This window comes from Pithys albifrons, chromosome 6, assembly GCF_047495875.1.
Source record: "Pithys albifrons albifrons isolate INPA30051 chromosome 6, PitAlb_v1, whole genome shotgun sequence".
Taxonomy (NCBI): domain Eukaryota; kingdom Metazoa; phylum Chordata; class Aves; order Passeriformes; family Thamnophilidae; genus Pithys; species Pithys albifrons.
The window spans coordinates 34,774,592-34,795,489 of NC_092463.1; the positions used below are offsets into that span (position 1 = coordinate 34,774,592).

The 20,898-nt window shown below is 40.5% G+C and overlaps 1 protein-coding gene across 6 annotated transcripts in view; it reads left to right on the forward strand.

Moving 5' to 3' along the window:
• RAD51B (RAD51 paralog B) overlaps positions 1–20,898 on the forward strand; it is a 369,445-nt gene that overhangs the window by 200,530 nt on the left and 148,017 nt on the right. For all 6 annotated transcript variants that reach the window (XM_071558149.1, XM_071558152.1, XM_071558154.1 and 3 more), the window contains one exon: positions 13,386–13,504. In XM_071558149.1, the coding sequence (XP_071414250.1) occupies positions 13,386–13,504 (119 nt within the window). The remainder of the gene's footprint in view (positions 1–13,385; positions 13,505–20,898) is intronic.

Consider the following 20,898-nt stretch of genomic DNA (forward strand, 5'->3'; position numbering starts at 1 on the left):
ACTGAATTAGTTCCTTTGGAAATGCTGAATTTTCTTTTGAAATTTTCCTCTTGGCTGGTGAAATTCCACAAAAATGAAAAATAAATCTTTGTACATAGTTGAAAGTAATTTTTATTCTAACTTCTTGGTGATCTTTCAGCCTTGGCACCTTCTTGGTTTGCAGAGTAAAGCTTGCTAACATCTCTGCTTCCAAATTGTTTCTCAAAAGGTAGGATTTAAAACTGAAGTAGAAACTCCCGCAGTTCTCATTTCTCTGGCATCAGCTGTGGTACCCAGTGATGCGCCTCAGTGTGGTTGTGCTTCTTTCCTCTCTTGTCTTTCCACTTCTCACTGTGATACCAGGATATCAAAGGCCTCCTGGAGTTTATGATGAGTGGGTCTGAATTTTGTGCTACTAAAAAACCCCCTAAAATCCTCTTCTTCATGGGTCTGTTCCACTTACTACATATCCAATTGTGTTTTCAGTGAAGGTGTCTACATCCTCATTCATATCCAGCATCATGTTGCTATTAGGCACTGCTGAGATACCTTGCAGGCAGCATTGGTTTAGGGCTGGACAAAGCCAGCCTGTCTTCTAAAATTATTTTGGGCAACTTTGCTTAAATGCCTAAGTTTCAGTCCTGGCTCCATGGAAAGTACTAAGTTGTGCCTTATTTGAACACAATCGTACAGTGGCATTCTTTTGCATGAGGCACAGGTCTGTTACAGGGACTCCCTGTAACTCTTCATTGTAGCTCAGACTAGAGTTTCTTTTTAATTTAAAAAATAAACAAAACTAAACAACAGCAAAAGACTGTGCATTTGTTTATATTGCATAGCTTTGGAGATCATGTTTGTACTGCTGGTATCTCGTATGATGAGGCATCAGCTCTCCTAGCTGAAGTGTATTGTCATGCTGGCAAAGCACTAGAAGGAAAGCCCATGCATTGTTGGAAATGACACTGGTCATGCAGCAGGGGACAATCTCTCGTTGCAGTGTGTAACAAGCCAGTGCCCAGTGGAGCTGCAGTGCTGGTAAAGTCAGACACGCCAGCATCTGCACTGAGATGCAAACCAGATTCCCAATTGCTGGGAGCTGCTGCCATCTCGCAACACTTGGAGCGATGGTAGAAATGCTAACCCTCCCCACCTCTCCCAATTACAGCCCAGGCAGTTATTTCCTGCCTCCTAAGAGGCAGCTTAGTAGTTGAGATGCGATTAGTGCTTGTAATTTCCTGGCCTCAAACCTTAACCAGTGGCTCTGTTTCATCAGTAAGAAGAATTTCTTGCAGTCATATGTTTTTAAGGTACATTGATTAGGTTCATTCTTGTAGGGGGAAAAAAATAAAAGCATTTAGTGTTTCCATACCTGCTGTAGGCCAATACGAAGCACTTATAAAAATCCCACCAAGATTCTTATACATACATGGGAGATATGTTGATTTTTTTTAAAGCAGAAAGAGAGGTTTGTAGGATGAGAAAATATGTAAATCACCTCAATTTTTAATTTTTAAAAATTTCCTATAGATAACAGATACTTGGAGGGAAAAATGTTGCATCTAGACTTAGTTTTGTTCTCTGGGCTATTACAGCTGTCATAAGTTAATTCTCAAGTTGTTTTCTCTGCATGAATTTTTGATAGCTGTATAGTATAACGAATTAAGATTGGCTCTCTTTTGAAATTTATAATCTTGTTGAAATGACAGAGAGCTCATGTGGCATAAAAGGTCACTTGCTATGTTATATATAACTTCTTGCTTTCTTCTCCTACTGTTCTTGAAGGGAACTAAAAATGTTTTAGACAACAGATGTGGAACACATAAAATATTTGGAATGTGTGGGAATATGCTGAAGGACCACCTGTCCTGCAACGTAAAAGACAGAATCAGTTTGTAAGCACTGTTTGTTACACTTGCAGTGAACAGAAGGACTTGTACACTAAAAGTAAAGCAGAATGAAAATTGTGGGTTACTAGGTTGACTACTCAAGGAAACATAGGGAAGAAAGTTGAATCCACAAGTCTAATGCTTATTAATTCTTAGCCAATAATCCACATTTGAGATTCCCTTAATAACTATAGCCTGGAGCAGTTAGTCTCAGGAAACTCATGGTTAAGAAGAAAAGAAGCAGAATTTATCTGATTTAGCCTAAAATAAAGTATTTTATTTATTGTTTGACTACTTCTACTGGTTAGATCCTATCTATTTAGTTACTAATTAACAACAACTAGTAATGACTGCATAGGCTATCCTTTGTGAAAGCAACAAAACCCAATGAATTATTTACATACTATAGAAAACTATAGTTTTAATAATAATTTAAATATTTTAGAGGCTAAGGTTGTTGAGGTGGTTTGTTTCTGGTGTCCAGTTTTCTCCACTTTTACTACTTATTGCCTAAAGTTACCAAACGCTATTTCACAGATGAGGGAACAAAGGCACAGGTAGGATCAGCGTGGAACATTTGCATTTCTTCGTTTGGAGGTCTGGCATGTGAGCACCCACGGTTCCTTACTATCTTTTTTCCTTCAATGATTTTTACAAAGAAGGATATTAAAATTGAGATGATAGCTATTTCACCGCCTCAGGGAACAATTGTGGAGATAGGTAATGTTTATGATATTTGTCCCCTCTTTTCCTCCCTGCAACTTCTATGGAACTACCATTGCTCTGGTCCAGGCTACAGTGCAAAGGGAAGGTATTGCTCAGTGCTTCTGCCCATGGGCAAGCTTCAGCTAGGAAACAGTCAGTACATCAGGCTCTGCCTTAACCATGAAAATGATACATAAATCAGAAATTCAGAAACTTGGGATTCATCCCTTGTTTTATGAACTTTGGAAACAGTGAAGTTTGGTTACACTTAATGGCCCAGGTCTCTCTCTAAATTTTAGGTATGCATGTGAAGCTGTCCGTCAAAACTGAAATCTCTGTCTGATAGCACATATCCAGAGTTGGTGAATGAAACAACTGTTGATGCACTTTCTTGGTAACAATGACAGAAAAAGTAGGGACACACAGTTATCAGTGTTATCAGTGTTTCAAATATCAAAGAGTACAATTCTCCCTGCCCTTGGATATAATGGCTCACTACTGTATACTATGCAAACAAACTACACGTACTGTGGGAACCACAACTTTAAATTTCTCAACTTTTTTATATGCAGAAATGCAACATTAATTATGCATTCTTACAATTAGAGTTCTTCTTCCTTTGCTAGAGGGAGATCTTTGATTAAAGGAAGTAGTTTTCAATGAGCCAGAGGAACTCTGATCTGTCCTCTTTTTCACCTCCCCTGAGGGCAAAGACCAACAGCTTGAGGGTGACCCCTTCAAGAAGTTTCACTGAAAAGGAAGATGAGAAAGGCTGGACAGGCTCTAATGCTCTGCACTAGAGCCAGGAAAAGGCAGCTGTTTCTAGCCTTCCTGATGTTTGGAGTTTTTTTTGCTTGCCTCTTTTTTTGTTTGGTTGGGGTTTTGTTTTGTTGAAGGTTTTTTGTTTGTTTGGAGTTTTTTGTTTTGCTTTGCTTTGCTTTGGGGGTTCCCCCCTGCCCCCCTTTCCTGGTGGCAGAGATCTGGGCTTGCTGCCATATCTGTTTGTCTGTCTGTCTCATGTTGTTTTTCTCAGAGAGCTTCAGAGGCCAGTTGCCCATAGTCAGTTGCTGGGAACAGAGGTTGTTCCTTGTATCATCTTAACTCTCCACGCCAGTGTGTTCATGCTTGAATAGGAAACAGCAAGATCTGTCAAAATAGCCCTTTTCTTTAGGGCTTTGAGGCAGCATTCTCCATGGCCATCTGTTCCCTTTCACCCTTTTGGACAATGTTGCTATTTGAAACCAACCACTCTTTGCTCTTTCCCTTTCCCCTTACCCTCCCCCTTGCCCCCCTCAAATCTGGGAAAAAGGGAAAAAAAGTTGTTTCTGGCCCTGACTGACCTCTAGAGCATTCAACCATTTCTTAGTCCAAGGATTAAAAGTGGTATTATGCAATTTTTTATTTTTCATTGAGTTTAAAAAATATGATACATCTCAGGAGAGGAGAGTCCCTGCAGTCAAAAAGATCATTTTGGATTTATGTATTACTCTCCGCAGAGCATTTCAGTGTCCTGTCGCTGCCTGATGCAGACTACAGTGAAAACTTGGCACATCTTGGAATATTTTGCATTATAGCAGGAATGGAAGGAACCTCCTATAGTTAAGATTGTATAACTGTTTCCCTTCTAACCTTCTGTCTTCAGTCAGTAAAGCTTATCAGAATGAAATTTTCCAGTCTTGGTTGTTGTCCAAAATTGAATTTATTTGCTTAGTTCAGAAAAAGTCATTCCTTTTTGAGAATGAGGTGAAGAAAAAAGCATGTACCTCCTCCACTCCAGGATGGGCGACTGTGCTGTGAAGAGGGGGACTGACTTGCTGAGAGCCTCCTGGAAAGTCTGTGTCAGTCAGGGAGTGAAGCCAGACCTCTGTAATCCTCAGTCATTTTAACATCCTCCAAGTTATATACTGCCTCTGTGTGTGTGTGTGTGTGCTGAAGCACATTAATATATATGCGTTTTCAGCTTTGTGGATGAGTCAGTTCTGAACAGCCCTAATGTACTAAAACGTTTTGTCATACATCTTACAGTGAGAGGGAACACATTTTCTATACATGGGTGTAAAAAAACCATGGAAGTGCCCAAATAAAGTATGGTCAGAAGCTACTCCAAGCTGCGATTGTGAAGGAACTCTTGAGTACTCAGATGCATTTGCTAGGTCTGTGTGTAGGGCTTGCTGGGCCAACTCAAAAGATACTTTGTTGGAGAAGAGGTTGCATCCTTCAGCCTGTGTCACAGACCTCTCTAAGCTGAGAAATAGTCTGTGAGGCCAATTCTGGCAAATGCAGATTTGTGGTTAAATACCAGTTAAGAAATGCCACAATCAACCCTGATGATAGTTGCTGTGAGAAATAATTGAATCCATTGTTCTGTGTTGGATAGGCAAAGCTGAAATTGCATATAGCATTTTTTACATTTAGCCTTTTCTAACTTTCATGTTTCTAGACATACAGCCACAATATTCTTCCAGTTCAGCTTTTGTGATGGATACTATTAACAGTTTGGACAAATCTGAACTCCAGATGTGAACAGCTATAATTTGCAAACAGTCATCTTTAGCCCCCAGATGTTTGGCTGACCTCTCTTTCCATGTTTCAGGCTGAAAGAAGATTGTTTCATTCTGGAATTTCAGTTTTGATAACTCTGGCTCATGATCCAAGCTTTAGAGCTCTAAGACTGTTGTTTTCATTTACACCTAGAGGGAATTGTTCCAACTGTAATCTATGGAACCAGTGTTAACACTAAAGGAAGATAAATTTTCAAAGAAATTATGATGGTCATCATGCAGAGTAAAACAGTTTGCTTTGTTGGAATTACAATCTCAACTTGAAGTAATATTTAACATTGATTTTTAAACACAGTCCTTATAGTTAACAGCCCCACCCTGGAATCTTAATTATTGCATGTTTCAACCCTCTATATGAAGAAGTCATTCACCAAATTTGAAAATTGTTTAGAAAGAGGACCACTATTGAAATACTCCTGTGCTCAGGAGTGACAAGGATATAAAACTTAATTCACTAGTTCAAATCCATGTAACTAGGCTGTGATCAGAAATTGTTATTCGCTAAGGTATTTTATGCTGAATATATTGAGAAAATCCACCACAGAATATCAATGCTAGTGTTAATTGAGCAAACTCAGGTACTGGCAGTGATCTGGCTGTAGCCGTACAATGCACTCTGTGTCTTCCTAGCAGAATATATTTACCAAGGAAGACCTTAGTGTTCATTTAAAACTAGCTTGCAAACACCTAATGTTCTTTTCCAGCTGCCACGTAGGCACACCATCACCCTACTCTTCAGGAGATAGGCAGCCATGTCAGAAACAGCCTGGTTAAGATAGTACTAACTGGTGCTTGTACTGGTCACTTTGATGGAGAACTCATTGTGCAACAGAAACTGGCCTATCTTCCTCCTACCCCCATCACCCTTCCATACCCTGACTCTCAGATGTACTTTAAGGTTCATTTTCTGACTGGCTCCTGCTTTGCCTGGAGTACTGCTGCTTTTGTCTGCACTGTGTCAGTTTTCTGGGTATGAGAGCTAAGTTGCCATGACACTGTTTCTTTACCAGAACATATTTTATGGAAAAAAAATGTAGACTGTGGGAATACAGTCTGTGTCTCAGACCACAGAATCCTAACATGGCCATATTGCTGTGAACTGCAGTTTCAGAGCTTCATTTCCCTCCCTTCCCCCACACTTGTATTAGCCTTTGTTCTACCTTTCTGGGATTCAGCCATTTAGGCTTCCAAGCTTTAGGCTGTTATAGGGGAGGGGTGAGTGTGGCAGCTGGCTTATTTGGTTCTAGTCTGGAAAGTTCGGAAGTGGCAAATCCAAATCATGGGTAAACACTAGCAGAGACTGATAAAGTTCAGCAGCTGAGATTAACCATCCTGGGAAAATCAGATATCATAATGCCATAGCTGTGTAGGACAGAAGGCCAACGCTTGCAGCATGCATGCATGTAATTCTAGCATTCTGCCCCCTCCCTCCTACATGCCTTCTGATTAATATCAATGATCTGTTTAATTCCCTGAGGGAACTTAACCAAAAAAAAAAATACAGCAATAACTTGTAGCATGATTGGTGAGGTGATAATTAAAAGCATTTTCTGGATCACAGGGCCCTAGTATTGCCAGATGCCATGATTGGGCAAACTTTATTTTTCAACCTATGCACCCTTTATATGTGCAGGCAGGCAGAATTCCAGATATGGGTTGTTTGGTGGATGTCCTCCCCCCCCCCCTCCTTAGCTCAGTGGTTTGGGATTTTATTTTCTAGTCTTGAAGAGAGTAGGAAGAAGTGACTGTATAGGGGAAGTTTGAAGGAAGAAGTTGCTTTACATTTTACTGGTGAACAATGTGGGAGAGAACTCTGGATAATAAGAGAGTGGTGTAAATTAGTGTAGTTCCAGATTTTAGAAAAAGAGGGAATTTCTCAAAGAGCACCATTAGAAAGGGAAGGAGTCTAAGCTGAGAGGTAGAGAAATTATCCTTGGTTATAGAAAGGAATTGACATAACCACTGTCTTCTACTTGGCACTGCAGCAATGACAGAGGGCCGGAAACATCACTTTGTGGTGTGGTGTTTGGCCACAGAGGAAGATCTTCACCAGTAAAAAGTATCTGTTCCCAAGGTTCTCAGCTTCACAATTCCATGTTTTGGGCCCTGTTTCAGGTGCTGAACCACCAGCTGTCTTCCCACCTCCACAGATCTCCTGAGACCTGATCATTTTGGTCATGGCTGGTAGACTGTCTGGCAAGAAATCAGATCAGCTGGATTTTTTTCATTTCTTAATGTCAGTTTCCTTTTTAGGTCAGTAGACAGGAGTCTCAGCTCTAGCATATGTGTGCTTCTCTTTCTGTCTGTTCCCTCTTTCTTGACTCAGAAGAGAATTGACATGAACTCATCAATTACTCTGGGGCAAAACACACTGATAACAGTAGGCATGCTGGTTTGATTAAAAGCAAACCAGTTCTCTGATGGACCCTTCCTACATCTTGAGCTGGACAGAGGTCCCAGCTGATTTTTTCGTGGTAGAATGATATTTAATATTCCTTATTTGAAAAAGCTTCTGATGTTCAGAGAATACTGAAAGTACTTATTTATACACAGTTTGTCTGGTCTGTCGCATATTTTGGTGTATTTCCTCTCAGCCCTTAGGGAAGATTCCTTGTAAGTGGGGAATAATCAGCAACAGCTAAGAGACTTGTAATCTGCAGTTCTCATGAAAAGAAGGTCTTTAGGTCAGGAATTATCTTTTTGTTCTCTGTTTGTCTAGTGGTTTGCATATTGCAGATGAGAGCTCTAGGAGTTGTCACAATAGAAATAATGAATGACTGTAAAAAAGACAGCAGAAAGGATCTTAGTCTTGATCTAAATCAGATTAATCCTGCAAAAATCACCCAGAATGTGTATACATATACATAAAAATAAGGATAAACAAAAAAGTGTGAAAACTCACCTGACTGAGGCACGTGAGATAAATAAACCATGTTGTCCAAAATGAGAAGTGACCTTGTTCCCTTTCTGTCACATTCACTGCTGTCTTCATCAGAACTTTGCAGCTGGAGACTGTAATTGGCAATTTTTGGTCTCTTGATGATGATGACTGAACTGAACAGTCTGTTTGTTGTAATCTCGAGTAGGCATTTCAGTGCCACGGTAGTAGAATAGCTACAAACTAGCAGTGCTCAAAAAAGTTTCCATTGAAATAGATTTTTTTTAACTGGCGATTAGGAGGGGTTTACACTTAATATTGCTTTGTTTGCTAAGTATATTTTGATGACTATGCTATTAAAAAAATAGACATCATTGATTACTAAACAATTCCAACTTCCAGCTAAGATATTTCTACTTAATTAAAATTTGAAGTAAGATAGAGTAATCTGGGGTGGTGGAGGAGTGGTTGTGTATGTAGGTTTATGGATTTAGAACTAGGAATTTTTGGGGAGTAAAACTACAGATTCCCTCTCTTAATAAAAGGAAGAGAATAAGCATTTTAAAATTTAGAATTTTCACATGTGCCCAAGCTTGATTTCTTACAGCAGCAACTGTTTTTCCTCCCATATGTCCTAAATAATAAAAGTAATAAATAATAAAAACTGTATGAAGTCAGTGCTGTGCTTTAGAATGTACCTTGACTGGCCAGTGCAGAGAGAGAGACCATCACCATTGAAGAGTAAGAGAATTAGTCTCTTTTTGACTAAAAAAAAAGCTGCACGTGGGAGTTTGAAAAGTGCTGTGGTTAGTTACTTCACAGATGACTTTGTCCTGTGGGTTGTTTTTTACTGTGTGATGGGTTTTTCCCCCAGTGCACATTTTTATGCTTGTACTTTCTGATTAGGTGAGGATGGAAAAATACATTAAGGGTTGAGTTGGGTTTTTTTTTCTTTTCTTCTGGTCTTATTGTTAGAGATCCGCACCAACAATACGGACTAAATGCAATGCAGGTGAAAAGCAGTGATCTTTGAGCTCTGCTAGTGAACCAGAAAGCTGCACAGCCTGAGCAAGAGGGAAAGTACTTTCATTCTTATTGCATGGTGTGACATTTTTGTTGAGCTCAGTAGTTTAATTCTTTATAATATTATCTTTGTACTTTTGTAGAGTTTTTTCCTTCTTTTTGCTAGATCTGGCTTTTATCAAGATGGTTTGATGTTAAGATTTTAAAGATTTGAAGACTGGTTGCTTCTGTGTTTTGTTATTTCACTGTCATTTAGTGTGTCGATGCATTTGTGGCATTTGATGAGAAAAGATTTTTAAATTACCAAATTAATAGAGATTGCAAAGAGGCCCAGTGGTGGAAATGAACCTGCCAGGCAATGACTCTTTCTTCTGGAAAGGCAAAAATCTGTATGAGAATGTGGAAAGCTTAAAATTCTTTGCTCTGTGCAGTTATAGCAACAAAGAACAGGTTTGGTTTTTTTTAACCAAGAGTATCATTACATTCTGCCTGTGAAGACTATTTGCATTTAAAAATACTGTTTTTAAGAAGTTAGTTTCTTTTGATTCATGACACTGGTCTAGTTACCCAAATTTTCTCAGGATGAGACACTAATGAAACTGAAGTTACTCTATAATTAAATCCCCTTCAGCCATATTTGCAACAACTGGGACTTGGTTACATGAGAATTCAGTCTCTAAAGTGTACCTCCTTATATGCAGAGGACAAGAAGGTCCTTGAGACCATGTCTGTACTTGCAATGCTCTGGTTGGACATCCTGGAATAATCCCAGAAGCAGTACTGAGCTAAATAGCTTTAATCCTACTGTTCCTTCTAGTGAAAAATGGAAGATGACATAGACCCACTTTCCCCATCCTGCCTATATGTGGCATTCATCTCACTGACAAGGAAGTTACTTATAGAATGTTTGTTTTGACTACATTGATGGGGAGAAACAAAATTAATCTAGTCCTTATGTATAAGTGGGGTCAAGTATTGGTGCCCAGCTCTGAGAGCTCCTTCCTCGGCCCAGTGCAAACCTCTTTTGCTTGGAAGCAGCACTGCAGACCTCAGTTGAAGAGTAACCATTTCTTCTTTGTTTTTCCCCTGGTAAATGGAGAGGCATTTACTTTGCATTTGACTCAGACCACAGGCAGCTTTATTTTCACTTGTGACAGCTGTTCAGTGAGAGTGAAGCAGCCAGTTCCTCTCTGTGCTTGTGGTCCAGAACCGATACAGTCTCTGCTGGTGCCCTCAAGAGTTCAGTTTCACAGGAGACAGTAGAATAGGCACCTCATGCAGTCCTTGGCCTGTCTGTTGATGTGCCTTTGAAGATCAGTTTAATACTAGTTCTTTTTGTGTGAGGAAGGAGGGGATGTTACAGGAATTGAAATCACCCATTTTAGTTCAGGTGGACCTGAATACATAAAGCAGGGAGTTTTTCTTCTCTCAGCCTTCTAGAACACACCTTCACTTCCCCATGCAAGGGTCACATCTCTGTGCTTCTGGACACCCACTCCCTTTTCCCACATACTGCATCCTTAAACTGTGATCTGTCACCTCTCTGTCATCTATATGTCAGCCCTTTTTTCTTACTCTCCCAAGTCCTTGTACTCCCTGTATCACCTCTGTCCTGAACAGAAACCATCACGCCAGCAGTGACTGGAGTAAGAACCATGCTTTAAGCAGACTGGAGAGACTGGAACTGCTGCCTGTCAGCTGATGGAACACTGCAGGCTCTGTGGGAGCATCCACCCCATGGCTCAGAGCTGTCGCTCCAGGCCATTGTGAAGTATTTCAGGTTGGAGAGTTTGGAGACCTCTGAGCAAAGACCAAAGTCTTATGAGCCTGTTTTCTTGTTGGACCATTTTCAAGTATGAAAATATCAGGGTTTGGAAGCACAAGGCAATGTGTCCTGAAAAACAGTCACTCTCTCTGAACAGTGTTATTTATCCACTTCCTTTGTCCAGTTCATTAATGAATAAGTAGGGATTGAAATAACAGAAAAGATAAGTTCAAGGTTTTTTTAAGGCCATGTTTCAACATAAATCTGTTTTCTTAACATATCCTCTTTCCTTCCTCTGAGACATTTACTATCTTTTTGTGTTTAGAGCAAGAAGAAGGAATGCAGCATGTGTTGTCACTGCCCTTGAACATTGCAAAGCTGGCGCTGCTTCCTTCTCAGTTTACTTCATTTCTTGTTTTGCCTCTCTATCTGCCTAATGCATCAGTTTGCAGGAGGATCCCTTGTAAAATGGAAACCTTTCCAGTGAGGCATTCCTTTCCACTCTGTAAAAAGTCTCTGCTGTAAATTTGCTCCAGGTTTATTAAGTACTTTGCACCAAAGTAATAAATTTTAATAACTTCACAGAAGAGGATTTGCCCTGTTCAGATTGGGGCTGGCACAGTATGGTACAGCACACTTTCTTCTGTATAATAAAATAAAGTACAGCAATTAGCTTGTTCTGCCACAAGCCTTACACATAGAGCATTTCAGTTCACTTTGGGGCAAGGAAGGAATACAGAATTAAGAATTGCTATGGAGTGCTATCTCCATAGTGTAATAGCAGCAGGTTCCAACCATTTAACCACTTAAATGCCTGACTCAGGATTGCAACAGCAAGATGTTGCTCCTTCTGTTACCTAATAGCAGAGACACACGATTAGAGGGAAGTTTGGGTATGAATTTTGTGGCTGTTTTATGCCAACACCAGCTACTTCTGGAATGTCTGGGCTCTTTGTGGTCACGGTCCTGCAAGCAGGTGTGGGTGAATTGCTTCTTGGTGGTGTGGAACGGTGGCTTCCAGGGGTGCAGTTATATCAGCTGTGAGGAAAACACCTCCACACCCACCAGAATTCACACGTAGTTGCCTCTCTTGAATTTTGTGATTCCTACCCGTTTCTAACAGGTGGAAAAGAAAGATTGTGTTGACTGCAGCCTATTCCACATGAGAGGATTGCAGAACTTTAAAGCTGCTTCAGTCTTATATTCTGCAGTCTTGTATTCTCCATTATCTTCTTTGTACAGTAATATTATTTTACTTTTGTAGTGTTAGCACAAACCCAAAAATTTGTAGAATTTAGTGAATTTAATTAAATAAAATGCTCTGAGTCATTTTAAGGGAATGGAATACAGATCTCCTAACCCCCTGCTTTAATACTTGAACATGTTCCCTTCTCCAGCTGGCAAATTAATTACAAATTGTAGATGAAGAGAAATATTTCTTGTTAGCACATCCACCTACCTATCAGAGATGGGTTACACAGATTAACAGAATAGCATTTCTGATAGTGAAACTTCCAGTTAGGTGCTCCTCTGGTGAATTATTCAGGTGGGAGTTTGCTGGTTATCAAGATATTTGTTTGAAGTAAAGAAAAGCAGACATCCTTGCTGGATGGCACAACTGTAGCCTGTTTGTGGACTAGAACAGGTGTTCAGGGGACAAAAGTATTGTGCATGTTAGGGTGAGCTCCCGTGATGTGGGAAGTAATTCAGACAAGTACAGAGTTCAGAATATTTTCAAACTATTATCTTGAACCAGGTGCTTCACTCATTTCTTTTTTAGACCTTTAATTTAAAGACCTAATCCAAATCCAGCTGATGTTAATTGAACCTTTTATTACTTGGTGCAGGGGAGAAGGTTTGAGGCCTTCAGCTGAATCCTGTAGTGCACTGTGATCATTCCAGGCTCTTCTCTCCCGCCTGCTGTTCTCCTCTGCCTAATGCAGTCTAATAAAGTGTCCATCTCATTGATTGCAAGCTACCAGCAGTGATAAAAATGATTATTACTGCATGTCAACACTTTTGGTCTTATTCTTTACTGGATATTTTTCCAAAATAAAAGCTTTAGTGGATGAAGAAATTATGCTTCTGCTCTCAATAGCTGGGGGTGAGGGGGCAGTGAGTAACAAACCCTGCAACCGAGGAAATGTAAAAGTAATGAAGAATTTTAAACGCAAATCTTCCCGAAGCTCTTCTGGGCTACAAGATGACTTTGTCATCTCAATACAGTTTTCTTCCAAAACCTGATACTTACAGTTTAGATTTCTACATGAACTGTCACATTACTGATCATTTTGACAGAAACATAAGGCTGATAGAAACATTGCTTTATTGCAAGTTAGTGTCTACATTGATTTAGTTGACAAGGATTTCACAACTTTTCTGGGAAAACATTTTTTTTGCTGCCTGACAGATGACAGGAAGTTACTTGACTTTAAATCTGTGTCTTACTCTTGGCTTTTTAAGATTATGGACTGTCTGCCTCAAACTGTTCAATTTTCAACTTGCATGCAATCATTTATACCCACATAACAAGTGAACCCTTCTCTGTGACACAGTCCTGATGCAGTTTCTTTCAAATTTATCTTCAGGGGCTTCTGCAAGTGGGAAGAGGGATTCTGGTTGTGTGACAGCAGCCCTTGGCAACACGTGGAGTCACAGCGTCAACACCAGGCTCATACTACAATATCATGACTTGCCAAAAAGACAGGTGAGAAACAATGGAGAGAATTTAAATAAAGCCACACCAGCAGTGCTCGGTCAGATGGGCTGTGTCCTTCAGCCTCTGTGGTTATTGTATATGTTGAGAACTTGGCATCTAGAGCCAGTCGCTTGTTTGTGGTAGGGGGCAGTCAGTGTCCTTTGCTTTTAAGAGATGGCCAGTACTCCAGTGTCTCCCTGTGTTAGAATGGGCTTATCTGAGTCACAGTTGGTACAGGCATACAAGTTCCTTGGCCTTTCAGTGCATTCCACTAGTGCATTATGGAAATGAAAGGTGGTCCTTAAAGATTTTTCCTGCACAGGGATTTTGGGGCAGGAGTAGAAACCTTTCACTGCCATGATTGTTTTGCTGTCATGCTGTCCACTCTTTCTGCCCAATTTCAGCAGTGACTGTTAGGACAGGGAGCATTCTATCTTCTGTGACTGCTGTATGTGAGTAGAAGCTTGCTGCTTGCATTGGCAAGCTTAGCTTTGAGCAGTAAGTATGGTGTCAATGCTCTAGAACAATGCCTGCAAATAGGAGAATATTTATTTACTCTTTTCACTAAGAGACTTTGTTTTTTAGTGAAATATAGTAGTATTCTGACTACAATCTTCACCTCTTAATTTAAAAAACTGAAAAACTAGAAGACAAGACACTTGGGGGATGATTAAGAAAATAACTTCTTTAAAAAAAAAACATCATAACCCATGATTTCATCTGTCCCTTGGGATATCTGTGGTTATAATCTCTTTTGACTTTGTCTGTTCTGTTTTTGCATTGATGTAACTCTTTCCAAAGGCTGTGACCCTCAGTCCTAATGTTATTGATTTTCTGCCAGTTAAAGTAGGGAGCTGTCAGAAAAATTGCTGTGCGATATTTGTGCCATCTTACTCCTGTAGTGTTACTACCCATGTGTGTTCCAGTTGGTCCTCCTGGCTTTACTGCCACAGCACAAGGTTTCTCACTTTTAGGTTTCAGTCTTTAGAGCCAGAGGAGAGGAAGCCATCCTGTTTTGTTAGAAATTTAGTTATTAGAGGTAAAATTATGATAGCACTCCTGTTCCTGTGAGTAGTGAGCCTTGTGAAGTAGTGGTGGTCCTCTGGACTCTGAGATAGGAGGTTACGTGTGTCAAATGCAGGTAGAGAAGGCATCTTCTGGACTCACTTCTCAAAACCGTGCATTAGAAACGTACTTACTGCTGCTGCTCTTAGAAGTCCTCTTACGTTCTACTTTTTATTCTGGTCTGTAATGAGTTCTCCTTTTCTAAAAAAATACTGAGTTGTGCAAAATACAAATCTGTTCACAAATTTCCTGAATCACTTTGGAGTTACATGAGAGGTGGAGCTGGCAAGAGGGTAAGTGGCAGAAACTGGGTTCTGTGCTACTTCATGATGCACAAAGTCAGCTAAAAAGGATTAAAATTCCTCTGGTGGTGGAAAAAGGGAACAGTTTTCCTCGAGAACATTCGGATATTACATGTATTTTTTCCTGATTTTGTTTGAGGAGTAATAGATTGCAAGGATATGAAAAGCTGTGTCCAAAACTTTAAAATTATGATCTGCTTAGAAGAGCTTTCCTCTCTTGCTAATTGGATTTATCAGGCACACCACCTTGCTTATATGTGAATCTATGGGCTCATTCTGCTGTCATTAAGCAGAGAAACTAAAGCTACAGTGAAGGAAGACAACCTTAAAGCAAATGTTACTATACATTATTAAAAGCAAGTAATTTGAAATAGAAGTGTGATATGTCTGTGAAGTCCATGAATGAAATGGGATATGTCCAGATGTCCTTTAAGCATTTTCCTGTTGCTGATATGTGTCCTTTTATCAGATAAATTCTCTTTTCTTAAACTTACAGAAATCTTTCATCTAAACATGCAGTTTCCAGTTAGAGGAAGGCATCTAGAGTTACCCTACCTGTAGCAGCACTATATTGATCAAATTACTATAGGTTTATGCATGTATGCTCCTTTATTTATAACCCATGTTCAGGAATGAACTGTGAATAAAGATGCCTCAGTTCTTAAGATGCCATTTCAGTCATCATAAGTTGGTTCTGTCAGGAGGTATTGGATATCAGTGCTTTGAAAATCAGCACTTTTTAAGGAAGCTTAATATGAAGATCCAAGAATTCCCAAGTTAGTAATCACATTTACAAATTCTCATGCTACTGTATTAAAACAAACAAAAAAAACCAAACCCGAAATCTGTGATTATGCGTAGTCCTGGTTTTGAAGTGAAATTTTGCCCCAGAAAATTACTGAAAGCACACAGTTGCTGTAGAGGTTTGAGTGAAAATAGTGCAAACCCAAGTTTTTCTGGCTTTTCAAAATTTGTAACCTTAGAAAATCAATACTAAAAGGAATAACCTGTGTTTTCATAGAATCATAGAATATGCTGAGTTGGAAGGGACCCACAAGGATCATGGACTCCAACACTTGGTCCTGCACAGGACACCCCAAAAGTCACACCATCTACCCCAGAGCATTGTCCAAACACTTCCTGAACTCTGTCAGACTCTGTGCTGTGACCACTTCCCTGAGGAGCCTGTTCCAGTCCAACCACCCTCTGGGTGAAGAACCTCTTTCTAATATCCAACCTAAACCTTCCCTGACACAACTTCAGGCCATTCCATCAGGTCCTGTCGTGGGTCAACACAAAGAAGAGATCAGTGTCTATCCTTCCTGTTCCCCTCATGAGGAAGCTGTAGACTGCAGTGAGGTCTCCCCCCAGTCTCCTCTCCTCCAGGTTGAACAAGTCAGTCACCTCAGCTTTCCATCTGGATTCTTCCCAATCCTCATGGCCATCCTTTGGATGCTTTCTACTATCTTAGTGTTTTTTGTATATTGTGGTGCCCAAAACTGCACACAATATTCAAGGTGAGGCTGCCCCAGTGCAGAGCAGAGTGGGACAATCCCCTCCCTTGACCGGCTGGTGATGCTGTGCCTGATGCCCCCCAGGACATGGTTGGCCCTCCTGGCTGCCAGGGCATTGCTGGCTCATATTCAACTTGCCATCCACCAGAACCCCCAGGTCCTTTTCCCAGCACTGCTTTCCAGCTTCTTCTTCCCTAGTTTATACACTCAACCAGGGTTGCCCCATCCCAGGTGCAGAATCCGGCACTTTCCATTGTTAAACTTCATACAGTTGGTGATTGCCCATCTCTCTTGATTTTTCAAGCTCCCTCCTCAAGGTCTTTCTGCCCTCAAGGGAGTTGACAGCTCCTCACAATTTAGTGTAGTTAGCAAACTTAGTATTTCTTTGAGTCCTGCATCCAGTTTGTTAATGATCATGTTGAAGAGCACAGGGCCAAGCTTTGGCCACACGAATTTTCTTCCTACAGTGGCAAGCAGCATCTCTGTATTCTTCTGTGTTACCTGACCTTGCTTCCACTGGACATACACCTAATCGTTTTCCTTGCAGTGGACACAATTTTTTCTTTCAAATGCTAGAATTTATTCTTTATTCAGTCACTTGATCTCCTGAATATGCCCTTCCTGGTTCCGCTTTCCCTCTTTCTTACCTTGGAGGAGCTGGGGCGGTGGTGACAGTCTTGAAGGATTTTCCATCATTACATCAGACTTCCATGGTCATAGAGACAGTGCACTAATCCTTGCTGCAAAATCCCACCCATCAAGAGAGAAAGCACCTCTTGAGAAGCACTGGGCCAAGAGGGGTATTCTTCAAAACATGAAGTGATAATGTAATTTTTAAGGAGGGTTCAAGCGGGTGGTTTTCCAGATCCTTAGTATCCCCTGGACAGGTCAGCCTACTGGTATGACAGATGTTTGTTTTTAGTAATGCAGTATTTGTTTCTCAGAAAGCTCAGGGACATAGTCCTTGTTCCTGAAACTTTGGGGATTGCTAGAGCAGCAGGTGGCAGAACAAGTATGCAACAAACCTAGGGAAATTAAGCATAGAATTCCTGTAGACTTGGGATTTTTTTATATATTAAGTAAAAAATGCCTTTGTTTGCCCAGTAGACGTTTTCCAGCCAACTATCCCTTTTTCCACCCCGCCCTTCCTATGTCTGGTGAACATTAATAACACATCAGCCAATTCAGCAAAGTAATAAAATTTCTGGGACGTCCTGCCTGCCTTAAAATCAATTAGATTTGCTTTATTGCTTGGATGGGAACAGGTTTCTGAACAAACAGATGAACTTTGCTCTTTTGCTTCCTTGTGGAAGACAGTATTATGGGGTTTGTTTCCTCCAGGACAGAAGCAACAGCACTGCAGGTGGGGGTGGGAGGCATGGGGGGCAGAAAGAGGTTTCCAGTCTGCATTAAATTCATTATGTCTCCAAAACCCACAAACATGGACAGCAGTAGGAGTCTTTTAGCTACTGAGGTGTGACTGAGATGCACAATTTTCACAGTGGCACAGTGATGTAAGAACTTGGGAGAACATGGGAAAAGTTAATTGTTTCACACAAATGCCTTCATGAAGGGAATTATCTTTATGCATACTAATACTTGGCTCACCCTAATGACTCCTATAAGTAGTTAACCATGACGTTCATTTTCCTGAAATGAATACGTAAACGTGGAGACTCTTTGCATTTGGACCAAAACCAACAGGACTGCACTAGAAACTATAAGACTTCTCAGTTACCCCTATGTGTATAATTATCCTTCTTTCCTGAACTGTAGTCAACAAGCTTGAAGGTTACTGTTTTCATATATGCTCAGCTGTCTCTGGGGGTTAGCATGGTAGGATTTAATACATTGATATGCTATATTTAACATTTTCTTCTTGTCTGTTGGAGGCAGGGTGCTGAATTAAGTGAGATGCTGGCCAGATTTGGTATGGCAACTTCGATGGGTCTGGTGTATTTTATAATTTCCAAGGGATTTGTTAGACTCATAGTATTGTGTCTGTAATGTGTTTTTAAATTCTCAGATAGAAAGTGCACATAGAAGTGTTATTTTATAATACATCAATGCTTTCCTGTAGTATTTTCAAGAAACAGCATTTAGAATCACAGAATCATTTAGGTTGGAACAGACCTTAAGTCTTCTAAGACTCAACTTCATCGAGTCCAGCCGTTAACCCAGCAATGCCAAGTCCACCATTAAACCATGTCCCCAAGTGCCACATCTACATGTCTTTCAAATACTGCCAAGGATGGTGACTCCATCACTTCCCTGGGCAGCCTTTTCCAAGGCTTGATAACCCTATCCGTGAAAACATTTTTCCTAATATGCAGTCTAAATCTCCCTTGACACAACTTGAGGCAACTTCCTCTTGTCTTATCACTTGTTATTTGGGAGAAGAGACTGACTCCCACCTTGTGCAACCTCCTTTCAGGTTGTTGTAGAGAGCAATGAGCTCCCTCCTGAGCCTCCTTTTCTTCAGGCTAAACAACCCCAGCTCCCTCAGCTGCTCCTCACAGGATTTGTGCTCCAGACTCTTCAGCAGCCTCATTGCCCTTCTCCAGACACTCTCCAGCACCTCAATGTATTTTTTGTAGCGAGGGGCTCACAACTGGACACAGGATTCAAGACATGACCTCACCAGTGCCAAGTACAGGAGGACAATCACTGCCCTAGTCCTGCTGGCCACAATATTTCTGATACAAGCCAGGATGCCATTGGCCTTCTAGGCCACTGCTGATAACTGATGGACAGTATCTCAGTGAGCTCTTCCACCAGCTCCCTGAGTACCCTTGTGCGGATCCCACCTGGCCCTACAGACTTGTGTGTGTCTAAGTGGTATAGCAGATCACTGAGCATTTGCCTTTGAATTATGGGGGTTTCATTTTACTCCCTGTCCCTGTCTTCCAGATCAGGGGCCTGAATACCCGGGAACAACTAGTTTTAGGATTGAGATATGGGTTGAGGCTTTCAAGATGTGCTAAGTGTGCTAAGTGAGTTGTTGGGCAGCAATTTCCCCAGTAAAGTGTTCAGGTAAAGTGTTTCAAGTCTGTAAGTGTATGGTGACTCATTCTTAAAAAAACAAAATAAAACCCCCATATCTCATTCAGACTAATGCCAGACATGACTATTGTTGTGTCCTTGTTTCAGACCAGCTGTTTTGTCTTGCTCTGCTTACTATCCTATGAGTAAGCCCTGAATAAGCATTCAGGAATTACAGCAGTGAAGTAACCACAGTACTCCCTGGCCTGGGGAAGAGCCAGAAGAGAGCCAAGGGGAGTGGGGATCATGTTTTACAATTATGTGATTTGCTAAGGCCAATTGCCATGGATCTTTGCCTTAAATTTTTTATCATTTTAGTAAGGCAATTCTTTTTGAATGTACAGATGTTTGGCTGTAACTTTACTAGTCATTGAGAAAATACATTACAATTAGAAATAATGTAAGTTGTTGCAGTCATGATGGTTTAAGAGCAAAAGTGAGGCCATATTTATCTCTCCCTTTAAAACACTGAACATGGTTGTTATGTGGATTCTGTAAGTGTTGGGTAGCTGTCCCATTTTAAAGATAACAGCCGGTGAGGTTTTCATCTATAAAAAGGGGGAGCAAATAAATTACAAAAAATAAAAGTATTTTAAGCAAATTAAGTAGGCTGTGAAGAGCAAGCAAACACCAAGTACTACTGTCTGGAGTTAAGACCTTTTAAATTTTGCTTTAATAATCTGGAGGGTAGCAAATGTAGTAATGAAGTTTGGTGATGGCATACAAGTCTTATGTGTGCAAACAGTGGAAGATGTAGCCCTATACCATAAAGGGTTCTAATCTCTTTGGTGAGATGGTAATATCTGCTGGGGAGAGGAAAAAAAAGGCAATGAAATGTAATCAGACAGAACATGTACTGGAATCATTCTGAGATGGAAAGAGTTAAGATCTAATACAAATAAAATACTAACAATATCGGTATGTTTTCTTCTATTTAGAGCAGTTACAGCTACCTACTCAAGCAAATAGAGAAACAGAAAATGCAGTGGAAAAATTGTTTTTGATAGTCTTGAACACAGTTTTGGAGACAGAGGAATAGGATGGAGATGGCCACTATTGTTGAGAAATGTGAACAGAAAGCTTTTCACCTGCTTCAGTGAGAACAGGGGAGAAGCTAATTCAGTTTTTGACAGAGAGGCAAGAAAGAGCCCTAGAGAACTGGGCAATGAAATCACTGTCTAGCCAAAGGAGGTCACTGGGGATGTGTGTAGGTTGCCTGTCATTATGTGTGAGACAAGAAGCATTGCTCTTTGTGTTGTTTTCTGCTGAGCAAGAATTTGGGGAGGCTCAGAAAAAGAAGTCCCAATGCCCTAAACAAATCTAGAAGAAAGCTCTGTGTGGGGGTTTTTCGCAGAAGTATTAAGATAGAGGAAGTGCCATTCAGCAGCTGTGATATGTGTTGGGAAACCCCATCTCTATATGCTACATGAATAATGTGCATTTTACAGTAATGAATATTATGTACATAGTACAATACTTG